General features: G+C 38.7%; 1 protein-coding gene across 1 annotated transcript in view; it reads left to right on the top strand.

The window, feature by feature from the left end:
• Positions 1-26,682, top strand: part of LOC134532255 (cell adhesion molecule Dscam2-like) — a 121,919-nt gene that overhangs the window by 18,550 nt on the left and 76,687 nt on the right. Inside the window, exons 5-10 of the mRNA XM_063368676.1 lie at positions 952-1,122; positions 3,447-3,746; positions 8,092-8,382; positions 15,206-15,463; positions 18,126-18,272; positions 26,062-26,220. Coding sequence (XP_063224746.1) covers positions 952-1,122; positions 3,447-3,746; positions 8,092-8,382; positions 15,206-15,463; positions 18,126-18,272; positions 26,062-26,220 — 1,326 coding nt within the window. The remainder of the gene's footprint in view (positions 1-951; positions 1,123-3,446; positions 3,747-8,091; positions 8,383-15,205; positions 15,464-18,125; positions 18,273-26,061; positions 26,221-26,682) is intronic.

Here is a 26,682-nt window from a genome sequence, read left to right as displayed (position 1 = left end):
GGTGTAGCCAGTTTAGGTACATTCTACGGAAACTTGAAAAGCACATTTGGTTTTGCAAAACACTGATTGAACATTCATCAGAATCAAACTATATATTCTGCGACAAAGCATTAGCAAATATTACAAGTGCAAAACGTCATGAAAGTGGCTTCCATGGTGGAAGGATCCATCGCCATTTTTAACCGAATGACCTCACCGGGTTTGAACTGAGAATCCCATTGCATAAGTAAGTTTTTATTAAAATTTAATTATGTAGAGTATTTTTAAATTTTGAATTTTCTTCCAATTTCGTATCATAAAAATTACGGATATTCTAATATGGTGAACGTATTTAAAAATGGCGGAAGTTCATTTTTTAAATCTTATATTGTATAAATCTCTTTATAAATTTTAAGATTGTTCCCAAATTTCTAGCATAAAAATTACTGTTTTTCAATATGGCGGCCATAATGAAAAGTGCAACAGTGATGCCATAATTTTCAAAATGGCTGGCGTAAAAAGTGCAAAGATGATGTCATAATTCAATATGGTGGATTCCAAGATGGCCGGAAAACAAAGGCGGATTCCAAGATGGCGGGAAAACGAAATGGCGGAATGCAATATGGCGGATCCAAAATTGACGCTTGGGTCAAGGTTAAGGTCATCCAAGATGGTCGCAGTGACGTAATATTTTGGTCGGTCATTGACCCCATTTAAACTCCACATTCCTACTCCAGTTCCAGGACAAACCATTAGTATACTACTCTGCTTGTGTTTTTTTACTTCTGAGTTTTTTATACTATACTCGCATTCTTACTATTCTCAACTATTATTTCTTGTTTAGTAAAAAATACTAATAATGTATCTCTATCTGTACCTAATAAGCAAGAAGTTTCACTTCTATTCGCGCGTGAACTCCACGCACACGCTTGTTATTTCTGTGTAGGGGGGACATGCCGTGTTTGCTTGCAGATCAGAGCAACGACTACGCCCCGATAGAGTCGGGTCCGAACGTCAACGTTTACGGCAACGGGTCCTTACTCATACGGGCCGTGGATTCTCTGGACGCGGGCCAGTACATGTGCCAGGCCAGTAACGGCATAGGAGCCGGTCTCAGCAAGGTTGTCCTGCTCAGAGTGAACGGTGAGCGTTCGTATTCTCTAGGCTGAAAACCTATATTAAACTCTTAAAAAAAATCGCCGTTGTAAAATCAAAAATCTGTGTGGCTGAGCCTAGTTTCAGTTCTTTTTAAAGGCCCCGCCCACCCGGGCACGCATTACGGTGTGCATAGATCCACGAAAAAAAAAAAAACATGTTATTGGAAAACTGCTCAAGATATAGTCACGTAGGGTCTGTTCAGACAAAACAAAAGCATTTAAGAATATGCTGAGGTCAAATATTTATTTCGTGTTTTCTGAATAATTTTTAGTCATGAAACACCCATTACAGATTCTTGAAAACACTCGAGTGACTTGCATTACACCTTTATCTTCATTTCTCCGCCATATAATATTGTGGTTACATCTCAATCTCGTTGTTGCCCTGTGCACGACGAGAAGACTGCGCGCCAGTCCACATTCTTGCGCTTAGAGTTAATTTATTTATGTTCAACACTTTACCTCTCTTGCATTCGTAGTTATGTCACATGTATTTTCAACACGTGTTCACTTTCTGTAAAACAATGCCTTCAAGAAGTCGCTTAAGTGTTTGTAATTGTTATCACTTGCGCGACATTTTTACAGAAAATTTATCACAGTTAGTAAGTTTCTGTTGAAAATATTTGCAATAGAAAAACAAATACAAAATAGGTATAGTATTACAATGACAGAAAAAACTTAAGTAATTATGAGAAAATGAAGGGAAAAAATCATAGGTTGTGCAAGACTCTCATCTCTGCCTAAAGATATCTTGGTTTTAGCCGTTTTTAGGCCATATTTATCTTGTGATTTTTAACATTTGGCTACGTTCAAGTATAGTATATAATTTAGTAGACTGCCTGAAGTAAATATTTAATGCCTGCTGCAAATATTTTACGCCACCGAGTCGTTGGCAGTTAGTTTTTTTTAATGACTACATTAAATATTATAAAATAACATATGTTTATGGCATAAAATTTTTGCAACCAATGTGGCTTCTTTTAGTTCCTGTATCTCCCCCTTAAACTCTGTTACACATGTAAAAAAATTTCGAGAGGCTTAATATCTTCCCCTTAAACACAGTTTAACTTGTAAAAATTTCGAGTAGCTTAACTTTCACAAAATGAACTATTCAGGTTGAGTTAGAATTCGATCGACAAACGTAAACTTCAAGCTAAAAACGTTTAACACATATTTACGACTCATGTTCTAAAATTCTTTCCAAGGCTGGCACTCGCTTGTGACCTTGCTCTATGTACCACCACGAAGCCTCACTCGTCAGCAGATAAGTCGCCCGTCGCCTCAATATCTTGATTTAATTCGCCTCACGCTGCACTAATACAGGCACACACGAGTTAATTTTATAAAAAAAAACAATTTTTATGATAATTAGATGATAAAATGTCTGGTTAACGCCCTCCTAATCAAAGGTGTATTTGTGCTAGTGAGGCGGGATGTTTAGCGCGACGCTCACTGGTGCTTCTGGTGTGGTATCGCCTGTCTTCTCGTCGTGCATGGGGTGACATTGATATTAAAGCGGTAACCATGACATTGTATGGATTAAAATTAAGGTAGAGGTGCAGTGCATGTCCTTTAAGTGCGTTCAAGAATCTCTACCGGGAGTTATGTACCTAAAAATTATCCTTCAAACACGCTCTCAAGCCAATTTCAAGCAGAACCACCCATCCGCCCTCAGTGCATTAAAAAATAAATTGGTTGTCTGTAAAGTCGGTTTACGGACGATAGTTTAACGTGACAACGTCATAACAAAACATTGATGAAATGATTGCATACTTTTATGAATAAAATTGAATCATTTTTAATGAATTATCACTATTTTGTATGGATACAAAGAAGGAGTGAAATGAAATCTAAAATTTAATTGATAGATTTACTTTTATTTGCACTCATTAATTCAAATATGTTTATTACTTTAACGAACCGATTATTTTAACTATAACTTTTATAACATGTTTGCTATTTAACTTCTTCCAATCTGTGTTATTCTGTTAAGGATAGGACGATGATAGGAAAAGTAGGAAACGAATGGGAGTGTTTCAAGTTTTAATGTGCCTCGAAAAAAGTCAAATCGATGGTTGTTCCAATCGAGTGGAAGAGAGATAGATGCGGCGCAAGCGTACAATGAGCGTAACGGGACAGTGTGTCATCCTTTTTCGCGCGTGCAGCCGCCGTTCATCGATTTATTAGACGTTGTCACGTAAAAAATGTTTCCCGTGAACGAGCTGAGCAGTTGTTTCTGGAGCTGTGCGCCCGGGGGCGGGCGTGGATGCGGGGCACCGCACGAGAGGGGGGTGTTGTTGGTGTCGGCAGTGCCGGCGCACTTCAGGACGCACGCGGTGAACCAGAGCGGCGTGGCGGGGCAGAGCGCCGTGCTGGTGTGCGAGGCGGAGGGAGACCGCCCGCTGCGCGTGGCCTGGGCGGCGGCGGCGCGCGGCGCCTACAGCGGCGGCGGCGGCGGCGGCGGCAGGCTGCGCGAGCGACACACGGCGGCGGGCGTCGCCCTAGAGCTGCGCCTCGACAACCTCACGAGGCGCGACAGCGGCCGCTACAGCTGCTCGGCGGCCAACGACTTCGGCGAGGACGAGATGACCTTGCTGCTCACCGTCAAAGGTGCGGTACGGGATGCACCTACAGACGTTAGTTTCTTCACAATTGAAGAGGTGGATTCCGAAAGGTGGCTAAGTCAAAAATTTCATTTTTTCAGGAAACAATTTTTTTTGCATGTATGTGTATTTTGATAATTTCAAGGACAAAAGCCACAAAATGCTAATGTTTTACATTAAGAACATGTTCTCAGGCAGTTATTGTGATTATCAGTTCAATATATTACCTGTAATTAGGATAAGAAAACGGAATATCAGTGACTTAAAAAAAAAAATATTTTTGGAAACATTTTCCAAAGAGTTAACACTCTCATAGAAGCTAACAAATAAATCATCAGCCGTTTTATAAAAAAAATATACAAATTAAAAAAAGAAGTAAGTCATAAGGTGGCAAAGAAATACGAAATTTACCATGGATATACATACAATTAATTTTGATGTTTTTATTTACGTCTACTGTAATAGTGAAGTAAAAATTTTACAAGTTCGAAATAGAAAAGAAAAACTAAACCCCAAACAAACATACTGACTACGGCATAGAAAGATTTTACTACTCTCCTTGGTTTATCAACGTATCTTAAATCACGATCTATGTTGGTATTGGAACTATGGAAAAGTTTCTGAATGGAAAAATTTATTCGCAAAATCTTTTCACTTACGTTTACAGACCAATGCATCACTTATAAATACACCACTTAGAACGGTCACGATATAGAATATTTAAAAAATTCTCTTTAATCATGACAATCATAAATTAGAATCATCACAACTTAGAAATACACAAGATATAAAGACCATTTTTGAACAATCACAACTCAGGAACCTCATAACTTAGAAATTGCTAACTTCAAACTAAAAAAATAAATTAAAAAATATAGTTTATAACTATCGTAAGTTAGAAACACATCACATAGAAAAACGCAACGCCAAATCAAATATGTTTATAAGCACTATGATGCATAAAAAATAGCTTAGAACTGTCATAACAGGTCACAATAACATCACAATAGTCTTAACTAAAAACACACAAGCTAGAATCACATGACATGGAACTGTTAAGCTTAAAAAATAGTTTACTTGCGTGTTCATAAGTTAGGATGTATCATTCCATAGAGGGAATGTACATGTAGATCCTGAATGGAATATGATTATAGTAGCCATCATGTACGGTGCCTACAATGACGTGATACTGTTGTATTTTTTTTTCAATCACCACCAATAATTTATACCATCCCTCAATACACACACACACATATAGGTGTGTGTGTGTGTGTGTGTTGGTGTGTGTTGGTGTGTGTGTGTATTGAGGGATGGATTTTTTTCATGGGACTGTAACCATTACAACACAATTGAACCTATACATTGAAAGCGCTTTAAAGCTCATCTAAATTTCACCTTTAATCACCAGATTGCATCTACTACAAACATGCAACATAAAAACAATCGTCAAAAATCTAGAAAATCTCTTGGCTTGAATTGTACCACAGAAAATATAGGGGTAAATCCATATTTTGAATTCACAGAGACGTTGGCCTTAGAGCGGTGTGCGGAAGCATAAACATTCTCTACCAGTATATTCACTGTACGGTAATCTGTGAACCTCATATTCTGGGAAGCCTAATGCACACTTCCTCAGATACATCCCCCAAAATTTCGCGTTCGTTCAACCTAAGATATTGGTTTCTGGCCTTACTTTTGGGAATCATACAAAAACTTTCTGTTTTAATGTGGCTCAATCAACCCATCGCAATAGTTGCAATTAACTGAACCTTTGAGATTTTATTGTTTTCCAAAATGGTAACATTCTGTCGTACTTATAACCAAGTATGTGTAGATGTCTGGTACCTGTATCAGAATTATATTTTCGATAACAGGTACCAGACAATTTTCTTCTTGGTTTGTAAAACTACAATAATTGTTTTTGCACAAAATAATACTTTAAATTGTGTAGTAAACGTGATAAGTAAATATGATAGAGTAAAACGGATATAAAAATTTTGTTTTTATTACGTTCTATGTAAAAATAAACTTTATTTGACTTATAAGTGTAAAATAGTAATAGATTTACTTGCCAATTTCTACAATAATAGTTTTTTAATATAAAAATGTTAAGGTTTTGTCTAAATTTTACTGACAATAAAAGTAATGGATCTTTACATCAAAATAATTTGCAATATTGGTACTAAATTCAAATAATAAAAATAATATACAATATTTTAATGATGTATTAGAATGTTTGCAATGTAAAATAATTTTAATATGGCACCCAACCCAAATGTATTAGAAAAATCCAGATGGAGCATGTGCCAGCAAAAGTGGAGCCAAACAAAATTCACCTTTGGTAGGCAACACCCAGATATTTGCTCTTTACAATATGGCGGCCATAAAACTCCGTATGCTTTCTTAAGAAAAAATAATTGAAGGTGTTTTCAACAGCTTTATCATCTACCCCCGTTGAACTACTCTCAATACTTCAACAATCAAACCCACGTGCTGGTAGCAGAATCACGTGTTCCCAATTTGGCAACACTGTATGCAACAGTTCTGGTAGAAGCACGGAGTTGATGCGTTATACGGAGCAGTGAGCAAATTTCAATAATAGCTCCATACTAATTCGAACTTTGAAAAAAAAAAAAACTTTACAAACTATTGTATTTTCTTATACGAGGGATATTCGTAAATTAAGTTCCGTTTGGTAATTTAAAAATAAACTTGGAAAAAAAAATTTTTTTGCAAGTTTTAGTTTAATACGTATCTACTTCACATTTTTTACATAATCGCCATTCAGTTTCAAGCACTTTTCGCAACACTGCACCAGTTTATTTAATCCCTGTGCGTAGAAGTTTGCCGCCTGAAAATTCATCAGTGGACAATCGTAATTTTATAATTATTGTAATTTTAGACCCACATTTCATTAAATCAGTCAAAATATTGCGCCTTTTATATCCCAAAAATCGGTAACCATCATTTTTCGACTCGAGTACGGACATTGCTTAAACGTTTTCCGGAGATGTTTACCAAGCGCGTATACTTAGGCTACACGCATTGTGTATTCGAAGTCCATGATGCCTACGGACAAGGCATCCGCTCTATTCCCAGGCGACGAAATTCTATGAAGACTTGTTAAAGAAACTGGTGCATCGTTACGAAAAGTGTTTGGAACTAAAGGACAATATTATGTGAATATGTGAAGTAGATATGCAGTAAACTAAAACTGTGAATAAATACATTTCTTCATTAATTTATTTTTCTAATGACCAAACGGAGCTTACTTTACTAATATCCCTCGTAATTAAAATATTAAGTACTTTATTAGTTTTTGTTTCAAAATCATAAAACACTCAAAACTTTATTACTTTTAAAAGCAACAGAATTTTTATTAATTTTCGTCACAGGTTGCACTATTGAATCTTTGCAAAACTTAGAAGACAACATTGATGAAAGTTACTGGCGTGATAGATGCAAGGAACCTTATTCAGTGATAAGAATTTTTGTGAAATATGGGTGATTTTGATACTTACTCTGTGTGTTATACAAAAGGATAGAAGACTATACAAAATGTTGTATTTTTTCTTCTTCCTCTTATGATTATTTTAGGTCAATACAATTTTGCAAAACCTGTAGGAAAAAATTTGTAGGGCTGCTACTCCACATACTAACAACAAAATCCCTAGTTCCTACATTGAGATTTTATACACATTTTGAATATTTATTTAATACCTACACACAAAAATAGCATTCAGACACATATTTTATGAATAACACAAAACATTTATTAACTTGAGACCCTTTTATTTTTTCCAAAATAAATTCGTTACAAAACCACGATCATATTTGTCGAGTTTGAGATAAATTATGAAGATCAAACACGAAAATTCAACACCATTGAGTGTCCACTCTCTACTATATAATTTACCCAATGGGTAGATTAATCTCATGTTGGCTGTCTAGCAACACTGTATGCGGGGGACGCTGTCAAAACTTAGAAAAACACAACTTATAATCACATAATATGTATAAATTTGTAAGTTATTATGATTCTTAGTTATGTGGTTTGGGGTCGTGTGTTTCTGAGTTACGTGTTTCCAAGTTACGACAGTTAAAAGTTGTGTGTTTCTAAGTTGTGTGTTTCGGTGTTGTGTGTTTCTAAGTTGTGAGTTTCTAAGTTGTGCGTTTCTAAGTTGTGCGTTTCTAAGTTGTGTGTTTCTAAGTTGTGCGTTTCTAAGTTGTGTGTTTCTAAGCTGTGTGTTTCTAAGTCGTGTGTTCCCAAGTCATTGCAGTGTCTGAGCTGTGGTGTGCCGTGTGGTGTTGGAGTGCTGGCGGGGGAGTCCGGCAAGGCGGCGTGTGCGCAGAGCCGCCCGAGGCGCCCGAGCACGTGGAGGTGGCGGAGGTGGGCAGCCGCTGGCTGAAGGTGGCGTGGTCGCCGCCGCCGCCCGGCCGCGCGCCCGTCTCGCACTACGTGCTGCAGTTCCAGGCGGGCGCCGGCGGCGGCTGGGGCAACGTGACCACGGGCGGCGCGGCGCGCTCCGCCCGCCTGCCCGGCCTGCGCGCCGCCGCGTCCTACGTGGTGCGGCTGCTGGCCGTCAACGAGGTGGGCGCGAGCCCGCCCAGCCGCGCCGTCGCCGCTACCACCCTGCAGGAAGGTCCGTCCCTTAACTACTTTTTCACGTGACAACGTCTAAAGAATCGATGAACGCCGGCTGCACGCACGAAAAAGGATGACTCGTTGTCCCGTTACTCTCATTGTCCCGTTACTATCATTGTCCCGTTACTCTCATTGTACGCTTGCGCCGCATCTATCTCTCTTCCACTCGATTGGAACAACCATCGATTTGACTTTTTCGAAGCACAATTAAACTTGAAACACTCCCATTCGTTTCCAACTTTTCCTATCGTCGTCCTATCCTTAACAGAATAACACAGATTGGAAGAAGTTAAAATACCAAACATGTACAAAAGTTATAGTTAAAAATAATCTCTTCGTTAAAGTAATAAACATATTTTTGTATTATTGAGTGCAAAATAAAAAGTAAATTTATCAATTAAATTGTAGATTTCATTTCACTCCTTCTTTGTATCCATACAAAATAGTGATAATTCAATAAAAATGATTCAATTTTATTCATAAAAGTATGCAATCATTTCATCAATGATTTGTTATGACGTTGTCACGTTAAACTATCGTCCGTCCGTAAACCGACTTTACAGACAACCAATTTTTTATAAAAATAAATGTCTATATAAATGAGTAGATCACTGTTTCTAGTATGCCACACCAAAAAATCCGTAGCTACCAAAATAATGTGAATTAACTATCTATCACTGGTTGGTTTGCCTGATAATAGCTGATGCATACTTCTCGCAATTAATGTACCTAGTTGTGTTAGTTATGTTAGTAATATTAGGTCTCAGTCTCATGGGTCAACGGGACTGTCAATATACAGGGCCTTACGATGCGCGTATTGTGTGCCAAACATTTGTCAGTAAGTTACCAACATCATAATGTCATTCAATTCAGAGAAAATATATGATATTTTCTTAATATTGTTATTTGTCAACAAACTGTAATTTTTCTTTCTAAATATGATTGACTCTAAACATTAAAGTGTTGAGGAAACAATTATACAAAATATGTTTAAATAAAGGTGCGAATAAAAAAGCTTAGCCTACACCGTCAGGTTGAAGTCCTTATTTTTTCGAATTGCGATCATCAAAAGATTATTGTGTTCTGCTCATCACGACCTCATTCGCTTGCGTTAATACACTGATTAACTAGAGCTCATCTCTTCACGTTATTGTGAAACCCACTGTAGGCGGCGACATAGGTAGACTATGGCAGGGTGTTAGCATAACTTAGAAACACATAACTTAGAAACACACAAGATAAAAAAATTTAAGTTATGATTGTTCTAAGTTAGGAATTTCTAAGTTCTTACATTTCTAAGTTGTGTGTTTTGGTATTGCGTGTTTCTAGGTTCATATTCTAAGTTATGACAGTTCCGAGTTGTGTGTTTCTAAATTATGATCATTTTAACATATGGCAGTTTTAAGTTATGTTTTTTTTTCAAGTTATTTACAGTTTTCTAAGTTATGGGAATTCCAGCTATGGCCAGTCTGATATATCCCCGCCCTCCAATTAAACCATCCCTGCCCTCTTAACCCTCTCTTTAACCTTCGAACACCAGGGAATCATATTTTTTTTTAACTGTCATATCATTTGCTTCTCTCTGAGGTAATCAGGCTTTCATTTTCAGTAGGTGAGGAGAGTTTGTTTTTGACATTTAGTGTATTAGTACACAGTAGGCTATTTGAATTATAGAGGTGGAAAGGAAGGGTTTTATATGCCAATATTCTCTTTCCTAGTTATGCTCTCTGCATTGATTTGATTCTGAATTTGATTCCTAGCAGCATCAAACTCGGATTTCTTGCTAGTGTAAACTGTGATTTGGTACGACACTAATTCATTACAAACCTATAAATATGAGAATTTTTTATTTATCAAACTTTTCGATGAATCCATCAAACTCTATAATATTTTTTCCATTAATAAAGTGAAAGCCTTTAAACATCAGTGATTTTAACTGGTACCTATTCATTCCTGAAAAAGTATACCCTAGTTAAAATCTACACATTCATGTGAAATGCAATATTGCTGTTAATTATTCTTGATGTACTGTTACACAGCTCCTAGTGGACCGCCTACCGACGTTACGGCTGAAGCCACTACCTCTGGAACAATCCACGTTCGCTGGAAGGTAAAAACAAAACAAAAATGAATCGAGAACTCTGGACAGATAACATTTTATATTGTGTCCATAAAAGAATTTCCTAGTTTTAATGATATATTATAACAGTTCAATTTAGACTAGTAACAACAAATTATGCATCAAATTGAAGGTAAACTATCTAGGTTTTTTTCATTGTTCCATATGTGCACCTTTAGTTATACGGCACACATCCATCCTAAAGTCCCATTCTTCCCACAATTTGGTTTACAAGTCCGGAGGAATGGAAGCAGTAGCTTCTTGAATTCTGTATCTCAACTCTGGAAAATCATTAGGTATTGGCGCAACGTAGACACAATATTTTATATAGACCCAAATGAAAAAAAATCGCATGGCGTTGTGTCAGTTGAACACGGAGGCCAGCGATAAAGCTATGTCGTCTCGACCATTACCACCAATCCAACGGTCAGGGACTTATACGTTCTACCACTCTCGTACAAAGATATTCCAATGGGGAGGGGCTCCATCATGTTGCCAAATAACGTTTACAGGTTCACCCTCCACTAATTTGGGGAAAGCCCATTCTTTCAACATAGGCCACTGCAAGCGAGAAAACAACAAAGCAGTAATCGCGCATGCGCTCATCTAAAATTGTTTGAGTTACTCTTCAATTGTGACCTTGAACCAACACACTACAATGCTAATAGTCCATGTTGTTAAAATTTATATCTGGGACATTCTTTTATGTACATATTGTGTTTTAATTATATATAAGATATAATATGTTACACTACTTATTTATTCATTATGAAAAATCTTCTTTTTTTTAATGCACACTTGTGTTTATCCGGTTAAGTATTTTTTCTGAGGTATAATAGATTAAAATTTGTGTGTTTGAATAGATAAGTTGGTACATCTTTAACAGTAAATTGTGTGCATCTGTCATGCGTGTGAAACTGCCAGACAGTTACAAACACAAATATTTTTCTTTTACGCCAGATCGTAGGCTACTAGGTATAATGTTCATAAATTAAATATTTACGTGGCTAGTTATTTCTTAATAAGCCAGAAAATAAGTAGATACTTTTTTCCAATATTTTGAGGCATTTTGACTATTGCGGAAATCTTTGAAAAAAATATATTTTCTAAAGCTTGGAAGGAGTGTAATGTAGCCTTTACATGAAAACTTGATAGCCAGAGTATTGTACTTTTATAATAATGAAACTGTACGAAAAATTCCAGTGTTATAATACTGTATTTCTTGCATTATTGCTGCTTACATAAGATATAAACAAAGTTAATATTTCATGGGCATGACTGAATGAAGCGTTTTCAGTTCTTAGAATAAAACATCAATTTTCTGATCTTCTTCGTGGTAAACAAAACACTGCTATAAATGAATTTTGAACTTGTAATACAGTTTTATTATCATTATTATTAAGGTTGTAGTATTTAGGCTATTAATACAAAATTAAAAATACTTTTTTTCTGAAAATGTATACTTTTAATTACTGTAATAAGGAATACTTTGATTTTTAGTTGTTTTCCTTTCATTTGTCTTTCATAATGTTACGAATTATTAAAAACATGAAATAAAATAATTTGTCATGTGGGAAAACTAGCGGGTTCGTAAAAGGATAGCCCAATTAAAGATTTTACTTCACAGTTTTATTTATTGCCAATATTTACGTCACTAACAAATAATCTTCTAAAAATGCCTAATAATCGATTAAACTTAAAAATGCTCATTCCCCAGTTACTCAGTTTTTACACACCGAACACCTCGCTGGGCCGCACTTCCGGCGCAACTCTCGCCGCAGCACCCCTCGTGGGTCTCCGCCGCGGGACTCCGTCACCACACTCCGCCACCGCCGTCGCACTTCCCTTTACCGAAGTTCCGCTCGACGCTTCGCTCGGAACTTCGCTGCACTCGCGGCACTCTCGCGCAGACTCTCTCGCCCCGGAACTCCGCCGCACCCGTGACAATCACCGGATCTGAACTCCCCGCCCTGGAACCTTCGTCCAGGGACTTCGTCGCTGCACAGCGGGAAAACTCCCAACTCCACACACTGAACTCGGAGGCCCGCGTCCCGGGCTTATATAGGTGCAGGCACCACTTCTAGAAGTCGCGAGCGCGGCTGGGGCCAGTCGCGTCATTCCGCGCCGACCCGACGCCAGATTAATCGAGAAAGACGTCGGGAGCTCGCGCGACAGCTGCCGCCAGGTGTCAAGTTAACACCGCCGAGAAAAAGCGCCGCGCGGGGAGTGGAGGGCTCGAGGGAGGGTAAACGGCGACCCTTGTAATCTACCAGACGCGTGCGGCACGTCTCACATTGCGGCGACCACGTGATGTCAGTGGCCGTGCGGGGCCGCCAGCCGGCTCTGCACCTGCGCGCCGCGGCCCTGCTTACGTTTCGTAACACTATATCACTATTTCTCACTTAAGTAAGCCGACTTATATTTTGATTAATAGCGTACTTATATTTCTATCAGTGTCACACTTTTAAATCCCTTTCTACAGTATGGACAGTTAAATACTAGGTTAATATATTTTAACTTGTGTTTATTTATATTGATAACTAACGGACCCAACAGGCGTTGTTCTGTTCAAACATTTTAAATTCGAAAATTTACAGGAAATTTCTGAATATAATCGCAGCACCATCTGCCGGGTCGAACTGAAATAAAAATAAAATATTTTTAAATATTCGATAACGCGATTACAGCGCTTCTTACTGGATCCAATGTAAAACATCCAAAGTTCAACAACAACATTAATTTAATTAATTAATTAAAAAATATTATTTATCGGATTGAATTGTGAATCTAAACCATTCTTGAATCCACCTGAACACACACTTTAAAGTGGACTCGACAGACGTCCTGTTCAAACGTTTTAAATCCAAAAACTTTAATTTTTTTAAATAAACTATAAATTAAAAATATAAAACTTAAATTTTAAATATACTTTAAACTATGATTAATATAAGTAATTCTTATTTTATAAATGTTATAATGTATTTTACAAGCTTATATTTTTATTTTCAAAGAGGCGTTCAATGCGTCATAAGTTGCATAGAATAAAATGGGAACTGACAATTTAAATTGTAGGTTAAACTGTAGGTTAAGTTGATTGTTATTGAATGCACGTCTATACATAATTAAAAGTAATGAAAAACCTTGTAAAATACTCACTTCAATACTGAACCTTACATATTTTGCACAATTTTATGTGTTGTTCAGGGCCGCAACTAGAGTCTCTGGCACCCGGGGCATGACTGGATTCATGCGCCCCCCACCCCCCTCTTTTTTGCACATACCACACCAATAAAGCGAGGGGGTCCGGGGGGCCTCCCACGGAAAAATGGTGCTATTTAAGCATTTTGCATACCTACATGTAATAGTTTCTTAGCTACTGTAACTTCCATGCATGAACCCACTACCAGTTGTAGTAGGAATTACAATGCAAACCGGCGATTTCGGCGCCCCCACAGCTCTGCGCCCGGGGCGTATGCCCCGCTTGCCCCCCCCCCCCCCCCCCTCCTAGTTGCGGCCCTGTTGCTGTTACATGACTATCGATTCCGCGCACAGAAAGTGAATTATTATTATTTTTAATAACATTTTAATTTTATTTTGTGTTATTGGTTTATTTCCCCGTGATGAACGCTCTATATTTATATTTTGGCGTATCTACGTGGACGTAGCACGAACTGACATTTGAGCAACAATAGGCTAGACCCCTCTAGGGCACAATTGACTTTAACGGCATAATAAACTTTTTCCACATAATTTATATAACAGGGTGTTCATTGTTGGAAATTATTTTAACTTAAACGAATTTTGGTGTCTTCTGACGTATTGTTGAAAGTCGGTAATTGTTTTAATGTGTAAATTTCCGTTAACGGTTTTATTGTTCCAGCCAATGGGAGGTCGAGTTACAGAAGTTAATAGTTTTTAGAACTTCTTAATGAAAAAGAGTTATGTAATTGTGGCGGCGGTATTGAAATCGCCAGGGGATTAATCCCTTTGATATTCATCAATCTTCGAGCTTAAATAGATTATCCGAGTGTAAGGATATTTTAAATCGACGTAATAATAATTATATGTGTTACTGGAAGGGCATATCTGGAAAGACATGTAATTAGGAGTACATATAGGACGTGAGTAAAAACTAATCCCAATTCCCGCCGTGAGAGACAATATCCTAAGCTAAATGTCCTTCTATTCTATCTACGAATAAAAACATAGTGAATATTGAGAACTATTTAAAGGTCATGCAAATACATACATTCCAATTTAATTAATCGTTACTTATACACGTCACATTTCATACCCCAGAGGTAAAATGAGAACGGAATCTCTTATTTCTCTACCGACCCAACAATAAAGCTAAGCCAATGTGTTTATATTTTTTTTGTCCTGAATTAAATATTCGTAGTCATAAACGATAATTTGTATCAATTCCTCTACGGTCTACGAGTATGAGAACAACAGACATTATAAACTGAATTATATGAACTCTTGTTAGAGACACATGTGTGCAACGTACTTCCTGTTTGTTTTAAATACATAATTTTATACCACTTGCCAACCCAGAATTTTCAGCATTATTGTTTTATTAAATACTCATAGTTAACTATATTTATTGTATTATTATTAAATCTCGTGTGTGTGTTTAGTAAACCTATGTAAACTGAGCTAAGTAAACATGGTTCGGGATGAGACTCCGGCGACGGGACAGGGCCTCCAGAGCAGTGCGTGTGTCGGCAGCCGCCGCTGGCCGCGCACGCGCACGGCGACGTGCTGGGCTACCAGGTGACGTACCGCGACCAGGCGGGCGGCTCGCAGCAGGCGCGCACTGTCAGGGGCCACGCGCGGCGAGAGGTGTCGCTCTCCGGGCTGCGCCAGTTCGCCGCCTACGAGGTGGCCGTCAGCGCCTTCAACCTGGTGGGCGCCGGCCCCGCCTCGCCGCCGCTGCTCGTCACCACACTGGAGGGTGGTAGGTAAATATGTGCGCCGCCTACACTGCTGTCACACTGCCGCGTTCTCCGGCAAGCGTCTTTCAAACTGGAACTTCAGTTCCCAAAAAAATGTAAGGGAAAAAATGGTCCACGAACATATTTAAAAAAAAAAATAATTATTGGGTCTCTAAATTCACAGACATGTAACCAAGGAAATACTAAATTAATGTATGTGTGTGGGTGTGTGAGAGAATGGCAGTATCGTAATAATAAATTTAATTATATATTTTTTTTAATATTTTGTATATTGAATACAATTTTTTACTTGGTTTATGTTAGTACTAAAGTTGGGTGTTTAATTGGTATATGATTCATCAGTAATTACTGTATTTGTTTTTTTTTTTTAAATTTCGTTAGTATGTTATTTCACGTTTCATTCCTACATATAACTTATTATACGTTGTTTATGTATCATGGTTCAGAGTAAGATAAGGCGTACAACACGCCTTAACTGCACTAAAACAGAAATTAAAAAAATTAATATATTAAAATATATGTTTTGCCCATATATAAATATTACAAATATCAATAATTAGAGATATCACAATTTTGCGGATTCATTTGGCTGCAAGCTAGAATGCCAACCTTCGTACTCATGCACGGTGCCGATTAGCCAGGACAAAAACGTATCGCGCTGGGAAATCAGCCAGAATAAAACGACGGTAGATCAAACATAATGTGTTGAATTTTAGTCTGACACAAAACGAATTTCTTGAAATTTTCGTGCCCCTCATCAATAATCCATTTAAACACATTTACAATAAATTTTATGTAACTTAATGTCACCTTGGAAAGCTAATATCCTTACTGATAATATTAATGCGATATTAAAATACTGCCAATCTTGTTTAAATTCTCTAAGCAGATAATATGGTTTCCTTTGTACGAACTGTGTTAGGCAGAAGCGAATATCATGTAGTTTCCGCACCCGCTGATAGAATTCATTGCCGGAGCAGCAACGTTTGACTATCGAATCATTCTATTTGTACAGCAAAATTTTAAACTATATAAAGAAACGGCTTCGATAAAAGCGAAAAAGGCGTTGAAAAAAAGAAACTAAATTTCGGGTTTGATACCCGACATTCAACAAGGAATTATGCCCATCTAACTAAACGGTTAGTACAATAATGTTTCCCCTTTTCGTTGTGAAATTTGGATCACGCCATCCGCTACAGGAGACAGCACCGTGTTTACACATTTCCGTTCCATGCGACTTCCATTCCATACACGAAATTGCTCCCACCAAATGCCGAGAGCTAAGGTGTTGCACATAAATGAAGGGGGTGTGTAGTGTACTTATGTACACGTGTTAGAAGTTATACTTACTTGGCGTAGTAAAAAAATTAATTTTAATTTTGCATGTACGAGGGTTATTTTTTTTTTCAACCTCCGATCGGCTGTAATAAAAAAACGGGAATGAATTGGGAAATTATTTTAATGTCAAAAGAAACGTACATCTTTACTCTATTTTTCCACATAATCACCGTGCAGATTGAGGCATTGTCGTACCGATGCACCAGCTTTCCAATACCATCTGCATAAAATGATTTCTCCTGCCTATTCAGCCACGTTTTAACAGTGCCCTGCAGTGTGATTACAGTTTCATTTCTCCATGGCATGCCCATTAATCGATACCCTAATCGCTCGTACACGAATCGACACGTCTCGTAGTGTTTACCCCCTTCCACCAACCATGTGGAGCGGCCAACTCACACCTCAGTTGTGTTTGATCACCCTCCTTACAGTCCGGATTTGGCACCGAGTGACTATCACCTTTTCCCCACGTTGAAAAACTGGCTTGGAGGACGACGCTTCAACACCAATGATGAACTGCAGAGCACTGTTAAAACGTGGCTGAATAGGCAGGAGGCATCATTTTATGCAGAGGGTATTGGAAAGCTGGTGCATCGGTACGAAAAATGCCTCAATCTGCACAGTGATTATGTGGAAAAATAGAGTAAAGATGTACGTTTCTTTTGACATTTAAATAATTTCCCAATTCATTCCCGTTTTTTTATTACAGCCGATCGGAGGTTGAAAAAAAAAATAACCCTCGTATGTAAATAATTAATGTAAATAAAAGATAGAAGGAAGTTGGTTAAGTATAAAATCAATCAAATTAAGTAATTTAAACAAATACTCAGTATTCAATGTTAATATAAACACGTGTATAAATTTAGTTTTTTAATTTCATAAAATAATCAAAAGTAATTTCAATAAACGATGAAAAACAATAAATATTCTTGATATTCATTCCATTTTATTAATCATGATTTTTTTAACAATGTAACATTTTATCATTTATAATGCAAATAAATTATACATACAAGAATAAAATATCACATGTACAAATACACTTGAAAATGTATGTACTTGAAAATTATTATAAATAAAACACCTGTCTCTAATATTCACAATAAATGTTTTTTTTTTTTTTTTAATTATGTGGGCCAGTTTTCAATATGAATCATTAAAGTATACGATTTAAAAGAACATAATTAATTGGTTGTTTGCATGTAGCCTTCTTTATTCATCCTGTCGTGTTCAGTTGCATGCTGAGCACGCATCGTAATGCCCGCAGAGGCGTAGAGAAGTGCGAGTGGGGAAAGCGAGGCGAGTGACGCGCGCGGGTGTGCTCAGTTCCAGACGCGCCCCCGCGGGACGTGCGCTGCGCGGCGCTGACGTCACAGAGCCTGCGGGTGCGCTGGGAGCCTCCTGCGCAGGAGCACTGCAACGGCCTGGTGCAGGGCTACAAGGTCTTCTACAGGCACGCCAACCCCAGCAGAGGTAACTCCGCAGCAGGGCCGGCGCGTCCGTACAGGCGAACTAGGCAACCGCCTAGGGCGCCAAGTAGCTGGGGGGCGGCGCAGCACGACACATAACAGCTCATATAATATATTTAACGATTATTGAAACTAGATGAAAATGGATTTTTGTAACAGTTTGGAATGTTTATATTTATATAAGTAATTATTTAAAGTCCACGGTGACCTGTTTATGATTTGTAATAAGTAAAAAAGTAAAAAAAAAAAACACAAGCCTGCTTACATTTGATTTTTGACAAAATCTTAGGCTTACGTGATGTATTTTGAGGCAAGGAAATTTTTTTGTGGTGTCCGTGTGTGGGGGGGGGGGGGGGGGGGGGCATTTAGGTTTTTCGTCTAGGGCGCTAATTTACCTTGCACCGGCCCTGCTCCGCAGGGCTGATACTCTGGCCGACAGAAACGCACGGCCAATACAACTCAAACGCATTCTTGATAAGGCGGCAGGAAGATGCCTGCTTACCCCTCAGGCATTCACCTACCAGTGGAGAATTAAAGAATATGTCAGGAGACGTGAAAGAAAATTTAATTGAAATAAAAAATATTTTTATCTAAAACAAAAAATAGGAAGGGGGGGTTTGGAGAGTTACATAAAATGCATCACAGCCTTTGTGGTTTGTGACCCTGGGTATTAAAGCAACCCATCTTGCGTATTTCCTTCACAGAGGTTTCGCATAATTTTTTTTATCGTATCTTCAGAGTAGGACCGTATCTTGTTGAGGACTGTGGCTTCAAGAGGCCCACCTAGCAAGGGGTGTGTGTTTTTGTTAGTGAGGTGTGATGATAAATGCGACTCTCGCTGGTGCTTCTAGTGCGTTACTATCATCTGAAATGTCGTACACACACTGTTCATAGTACTTATTGCAACTATGAGATTTTAGTGGTAACTATTTTTTTATTTTGTTTTGTGTACCATCGAACAGCTGAGGGCCATTAACAGAACGAAGATAAATGTGTAATGCAAGTCCCTTGAGAGCTTTCAAGAATCTGTATTGAAATTTCTATGCTTAAAATTTGTTCTAAAACCATGCATGTTTAAGCTATGTTTCACTGTTATAAAAATATATTTAAAAAACGGAACACTGAAACAGAAACACTCATCCGCTCACAGTGTATTCTTAAATGCTTTCTGTAAACAGACAAACCCAGCGCTTCGGTTATCTTGAGTAGTTTTCAAATCGTGCATGAAAAGAAATGAAGGGATTAAAAGGGCTTAATGTTTCATCGAAATCAGGGCCGTTTTAAACGATGAAGGTTGATGAGATGAAAATGAAGCAGTGATGGGATCAATGATTAAGGAGAAACGTGAGTACCATGAGGAAAACCCTCCAGCTTACGATAGCGTTAGTGACTTTCCCTACTTAGAAAAATCTTAGCGTTGTCTCCAACTGGAATCGAAAAACTTTGGTGGAGCGCATGTTATCTGTCCATTCAACCATTGTGGCTTTCCTTGTAGGAAAAAAAAATTCAGGATATGCATTCATCCAAAATTTTCTCTTGTTTATTCTATCAATGTACGAATTGCCAAGAACAAAGTTCAAAATTAGTTTCGCACTGGTGAACTATTTTAATGATAATATTAATTTTTATTTAAAACATTAGTTGTTAGTTGTTGGTGTAAAGTCACAGATTCTGGGAATAGTAACTTAAATAAAAGGTTGGATAGGTTAGGACAGCCACATTAATAATAATACGTAAATAACAATTTTAACGAAGACTTTACGTATGAAGTGTGAAGTAGTCATGCAGCTGATCCTACCAAACCAAACCCTCCTTTAGCTACGACTTTCCTTTTTTCTCAGAAGCCTCGAGTCTTCCCTTTGCCCCAATAGCCATTGGTAATGCAAATGTGAACGTAACATTCGATTATTTATTTCATGTTAATTTTCGGGGGAAAGGTTAAGGCGATATAACCCCATTACCTCCTCCCCCATTTATTTTCTCTCGTTCTCGAGAAACCGCTTATCCATATGGCAACCCACCGCTCCTCCGATTCTTGCTTCAAGCTGAGGCTATATTCAACGAGATTCGTAACTGCACTGCACTGCGTAATACAAACACAATAATATTGCAGCTTAGACTACGGGTATTCAATATATGAATGCTGATTTTCTGGCATAATTTTTAAGGATGTGATTACTTATTGCTATTACGATAGGTACTATTTAAGTTTACAATACATGAGCCATTATATTGTGATTGCGATACGTGGAAATGCATAGATCCTTTGTCTATAACATTTCCGCATAAAATTATAGAGTCATCGCTACAAGTCTCGCAGAAACGCGATACCGACGCGAAGACTGCAGGCCAGTTCGGTGCCTGGCGCGTAGTGGCTGTGAGGCGTGCGATGCGCGAGCCAATGTCGCCCTTAGGCCCGTTCTACAATGACACGGAAACGGAGACGGATCACGTGAACGGAGAAGGATCTCCCGGAACATTACACTATCACGACTTGGCTGCTTCAACAATGCACGTACCTAAACGTAAAAATGGCAACCATTGATTCTGCGTTTCAGGGTTACGAAACATTAATACAGGATGTATCAAAATTCGTGTTACAACGCTTGAGGGTAGAAAGCTATTATTATTTTCAACCATTTTTGCCAGTAAACATGTTGCCGGAAACGCGTAGTTAAGCCCCTGTAGCCCCAGAAAGAGTCAGCGTAGGCAACCCGTTGGGCTTTGTGTGAGACAGATGATGATGTGGTGAATTACGTGTTTACGACGCCGGGCAGCACTCGAGAGGACTGTACGATGTCGAATGCTGACCCCCGCCCCTTTTTACTTCCGTTGGTGGCGCCCTCACCTCTTTTCTTCCGTTCGTGCCGTGCCATAGCACTGCGCAGAGTGACATCGCAGTGTCGCAGTGTGTTTTGATATCACTGGTGGTCTGTCGTTGACTGTTCTGTCGTACAAGCAAACTCGTGGTGTCATTTCTTTCGCTGTGGTTCTGAAAAGGGCGACGTTTTAGTGGAGCTCAATAGAGTACACGTTTAGTGAGTACACGGACATGCTGCTTGTTTACGGGGAAGCTAGACAAAATGGACGAGCCGCCCGTCATCTGTACGAAGAACGATATCTGGGTCGTAGGATTCCAGCTCACACCATGTTTGCAAGACTTACTCAGCGAATGCGTGATACTGGTACGTGTGCCGTCACAAGACCAAATGCTGGTGCTCCACGCAGGGTTCGTACTCCCAGTTTTGAAGAATATGTACTTCAGAGATTTGAGGAGAGTCCGGATACAAGCACAAGGGCAGAAGGTTCCGATATGGACGCTGACAAAATGGCTGTTTGGCGAGTTCTTCATGAGCAACTCTTGTACCCGTACCACCTTCAAAAAGTGCAACACATGGGTCCGGCGGACTATCCTCTTCGCATGACCTTTTCTCGTTGGTACATTCGAAGAGTATTGAGGAACCCGGAGTTAGCGGTTTTATTCAGCGATGAAGGAAAGTTCACTCAAGACGCTATTCTCAATACACACAACAGTCATGTTTGGAATGATGTCAATCCGCATGCAACGTGTGTTACAGCTCGGCAGGAACGTTTTTCAGTTAATATGTGGGCCAGTATTGTTGACGGCGTACTCATCGGGCCTTTTTTTTCTTCCGCCACGACTTACCGGCGCCGGATACCTCCACTTCTGACTACCAGGTCTTCTTGAAGAGTTTCCATTGCATGTCCGACGTGTGATGTGGTCCCAACATGACCGGGCACCACCTCATTTTTCCCTGCAAGTGCGAGAGTATTTAAACCAAACATTTCCAAACCGATGGATTGGACGAGCGGGCCCTGTAGCATGGCCGCCAAGGTCACCGGACCTAACCCCGTTAGATTTATTTCTGTGGGGTTACGTAAAAGGGCTTATCTACGCTACGCCAGTAGAAACGGTAGAAGAGCTTACACAGCGAATCATTGAAGCGTTCGATATTATAAGGTCGACTCCACACATGCTCCAGCGTATCCGTGAAAACATGATTCGCCGTTGCCACCTCTGTGTCGCTCAAGGTGGGCGTGTTTTTGAGCCGTTGCTTTAGGCTGTCACGTTGTCAACAATTTCAATTTCAATTTCAATTTCAATGTTGTGAAACAAAGCCGAAGCTGTAATTGATTTCAGAGTGAAATTAAAATCTGTGCCACGATTAAAAAGGTTATTTCTCTACTCGAACACCCGCACATCCACAACATAGCACTCTACAACGGGTTGCCTACGCTGACTTTCTGGGGCTACAGGGGCTTAACTACGCGTTTCCGGCAACATGTTTATTGGCAAAAATGGTTGCAAATAATAAGAGCTTTCTACCCTCAAGTGTTGTAACATGAATTTCGATACAGCCTGTATAATAAAAAATATTTTATGCTTCAAGGCCATTGTACGGATATAATTTACATATGTAATCAAAATAAAAGACAAGTAATAATAGAAAATTAGATATTCTTGTAACTGAAATAATGTTTACTGTATTTAGAACTTAAACAAACATTGCTACCCCCACAGCCAAATACTGTTCGCATGGAGCAACGTTAAACGGAAAAGCTCAGCACTGTCATGCTAATCTGTACGGGTCCGTCTCCATCTGCATGTTATTGTAGAAACTTTGTTTCATGAGATCCGTCTCGGTTCTGTTGTAGAATGGGCCTTATAGTCCCGGAATATTAGGGGTTTCACCTCGGAATGAGAGATAGTCGGCTATAAACTTGTATAAACCTTTATTTTGACACCCTAAAACTTGTCTCAAAAACTACGTATCGTAGGGTGTTCGCAACTACAGATATTCCAAGGTCGAAGGTCAAAAAATCAATTTTTTACACATATATTGCAAATATCTCGTTCCCTATGGGTTTTATGCAAATTGTATTTATTATAGATATTTTAGAGGATTAAATTCTCTACAACTTTTGTTTAAACATTTTTTATATATATCTTGAACTATTTTCGAGATAGAGGGCAGAGTGCACGCAGTGTCTTAACTATTTATAGTATCATTCGAGGTCAACCTGTAGTCCCGATTAAAAACACGCCGTACAAAGAATTGGGATCGGATAATGCGTGATGAATTCCTGGAACCTTTTATGACAATGAATTCACCAGCTCCGGAGAAATTGCTTAACACAATATTCTGCAACTGCATGAATGGTTGTGGTTCGCGATGTGAATGCAGGAAAGCAGGGTTGCAGTGCTCTTTAGCTTGCGGCCAGTGTAATGGGCAAGCTTGTCTTAATGCTTCACCATATCAGAGTGATATTAATGAAGACGGTACTTCTGACCCCGAAATCCTGGAAAAACTGGAGACAAATATGTCTTTGAAGATGAGAACACAGAGGAATTTGAAATTTTACAGTGACTGTGAGACGATGAAGAAGAAGAAGAAAATTTAAGTTTGAACTTGTAGTTATTATTATTCTATTTTTAAATTTTAACGTTCATAATTGTATGAAATGGTATTTTTCAATAAAAACATTAATTATAAATTTAATTATTTTCTTTTTATTTAGTTAGGAAGTAATTAGTATAAATAAGATTAGAATTAAAAAATAATTAAAGTATTTCCCTTAGTAACTTTATAATTACACGAGTAGGTAAGTGTTATTAAATGAATAGATACTGAATAATTGAAAAAATATTAATTATAACGTAATAGTTAGTAAAAAAATGCAAATTATTTATAATTATATAAATACAGTATCAATAATTTATAAACTTTATACGGCGTGTTTTTAATCGGGACTACAGGTTGACCTCGAATGATACTCTAAATAGTTAAACACTGCGCGCACTCTGCCCTCTATCTCGAAAATGGTTCAAAGATATAAAAAAAAATTTAAACAAAAGTTGTATAAAATGCAATCCTCTACAAAATTTATGATAAATACAAATAGCATAAAACCCATAGGAAACGAGATATTTGCAATAAATGTGTAAAAAAATCGATTTATTTTTTGACCTTTGACCTTGGAATATCTGTAGTCGCGGACATCCTACGATAAGTAGGTTTTGAGACAGGTTTTAGGGTGCCAAAATAAAGGTTTATACAACTTTATAGCTGACTATAACTCATTCCGAGATAGTTGCTCTCATTTGACTAATATTCCTGGACTATTAAATCTCGCAGGCTGAACAGGCAGCCAACCACTTACTGCAGATACACTGAGTGCACTGCTCAAGACGCGGTGAAAGCGGAGAAGCCTAAGATATACATCAAGTTCTGTCCCTGCCCGAACACGCCCGAATATTCACCTTCGGCCAACCTCGGGATTTGATGAATTCAAATATTAAAAGTGGTCAGTTATGTTAGCTACATTAAAACACTTTAAAACACTATGGACGGTTAGTTAGATTAGTATAGCTACATTAAAATAAACAGAGAAATATAAATATATATAAATAAACCCGAGGTTGGCCGAAGGTGAATATTCGGGCGTGTTCGGGCAGGGACAGAACTTGATGTGCATCTTAGGCTTTCCGTGAAGGCGCGACCTCTGCCATAGAACAAGGAAGGAGATATAGAAGTGCGACTCTTACAACGGAAACTGAAACCATGTTTCGCGTGACATGTGATGCTATCTCTTGGGCGGACCCATAACTACTAGAAAAAAAACTCTGGAGAGGTTCTGATACACAGTTTTAGGTTGTTACTGTTAATGTATCTACTTGAGGTTTAATTTCTTAGTAAAAGTTATTTTTTTCCAAACCTAACTGAAAACCTAAGTGTTTTTAGGAGGGGTAAGGGAAAGACTTTAAGTGCGTCTCAGGCCGAAGCCTGTACGCTCTAATCATGCAGGAGAGGGAGCATGCATAATGTGCTAGCAGGGGGATTGGCCAGCCATGGCAGCGATTGGCGCCATGACTAACTCCCCTCACTGACTATTCTAGACTAAAAACTAGATAAGCTGGGCCCAGGTAAAACATGCATAGACACAGGGAAAACCCATGGGCACTTACATGCAGGATGCAAAATTCCATGCATTTTTGACAAGTAAAAGTGTGTGCGAAAAACACTCATTACTGTTTAGCAATTAAAAAAAGGTCATGTTATATTATAAATAAGTAGGAGATGCAAACATTTCCGGCTTGCTGTACCACAAAATAAGTGGCTAGGTACCAAAATAGAGTGAATTAATTTTCACTGGTTTGTTTGCCTGATAACAGCTTACGCATTATTTTTTCAAAATCGACCGTAGCTATGTTATCAATATATTACGAAAGCTGGCATCTAGCGGGCGGGCCCAGAACTACTTGATGAAACCTTTGAATATATATACTGTATAGAAGTCGCGAGTGGATAGGAACTTGGGAACTTCACAGCTGCAGTGCGCTGCCGTAACGACCTGTATCGTCTTAGGTTGTTATTTACACGTTAGAGCGCAGCACTGTCGCCCGCTGTAATTCCCCGCACCCCCCCACCCAACATTCACTGCAGCTCAAGGTCGTTCAACGGGAGTTTGTGCGTCACAAAACTGTAGGGATGAGAGGTGGGGTAGAGGGTGGGTGGAGGACAACGCGTGTTTGAGGGAGGGTGGGGAAGAGGTGTTTGAAGAGTTCGACACTTGTCCGCTAGGGACCACCACAAGTCGATGCCCTAAAAGATGGTGGCGATTGCGGCGGTGAATTAACCAACTACCTCAAAACCGTATTAGAAATTTTAACCTGGTCTGGCGACTTCTATACAGTATATATATTCAAAGATGAAACTAGGTATCAGTCGCGGCAATTGAGTTTCTTCACCCATGGCCTGGGCGGTCCGCAGGTGCGCAAGCCAGCGTGGAGGTGAAGAAGACCACCAACCTGGAGACGAACCTGCACGGGCTGGCCAAGTACACCAACTACAGCGTGCGGGTGCTCGCCTTCACGTCGGCGGGAGAGGGCGTGCGGTCCAGCCCCGTACACTGCATGACCGAGGAGGACGGTGAGGCTCCGCCGTCCTGCCGTTACAAGCATGCTTCTTTAGGCGCGCTATGAAACAATTATTGTGAGAGTGGATTTTTACCCATCCGCGCCCACAATCCAAACAAAATATTTTCATACGATGAAAAATATTCCACACGCAAATTAAAATTATAAATGTGCTTTTAAATCACACACTTTAGTGATTGATATTAAATACTGGTCCATATAATTAAAAACATTTATTTATTGTGAATATAACTGATATAAATTCTCTTCATAAACTTTTTCAAGTGTATTTATATGGGTAATATAGGTTATGTTTCCGTACGTATAGTTTATTTTCGTTATAGATTATTTATTACATTATCTTCTAATAAATTAGTAAAATTAATATGTAAGAATAAATATTAAGCATATTTATTGATTTTCATTACTAATTAAAATTCATCTTGATTATTTTACTAAATTAAATAATTAATTT

This window comes from Bacillus rossius, chromosome 5 (genome assembly GCF_032445375.1).
Source record: "Bacillus rossius redtenbacheri isolate Brsri chromosome 5, Brsri_v3, whole genome shotgun sequence".
Classification (NCBI taxonomy): domain Eukaryota; kingdom Metazoa; phylum Arthropoda; class Insecta; order Phasmatodea; family Bacillidae; genus Bacillus; species Bacillus rossius.
The sequence above is the reverse complement of the archived record's forward strand: the minus strand, read 5'-3'. Positions and strand labels throughout refer to the sequence as shown.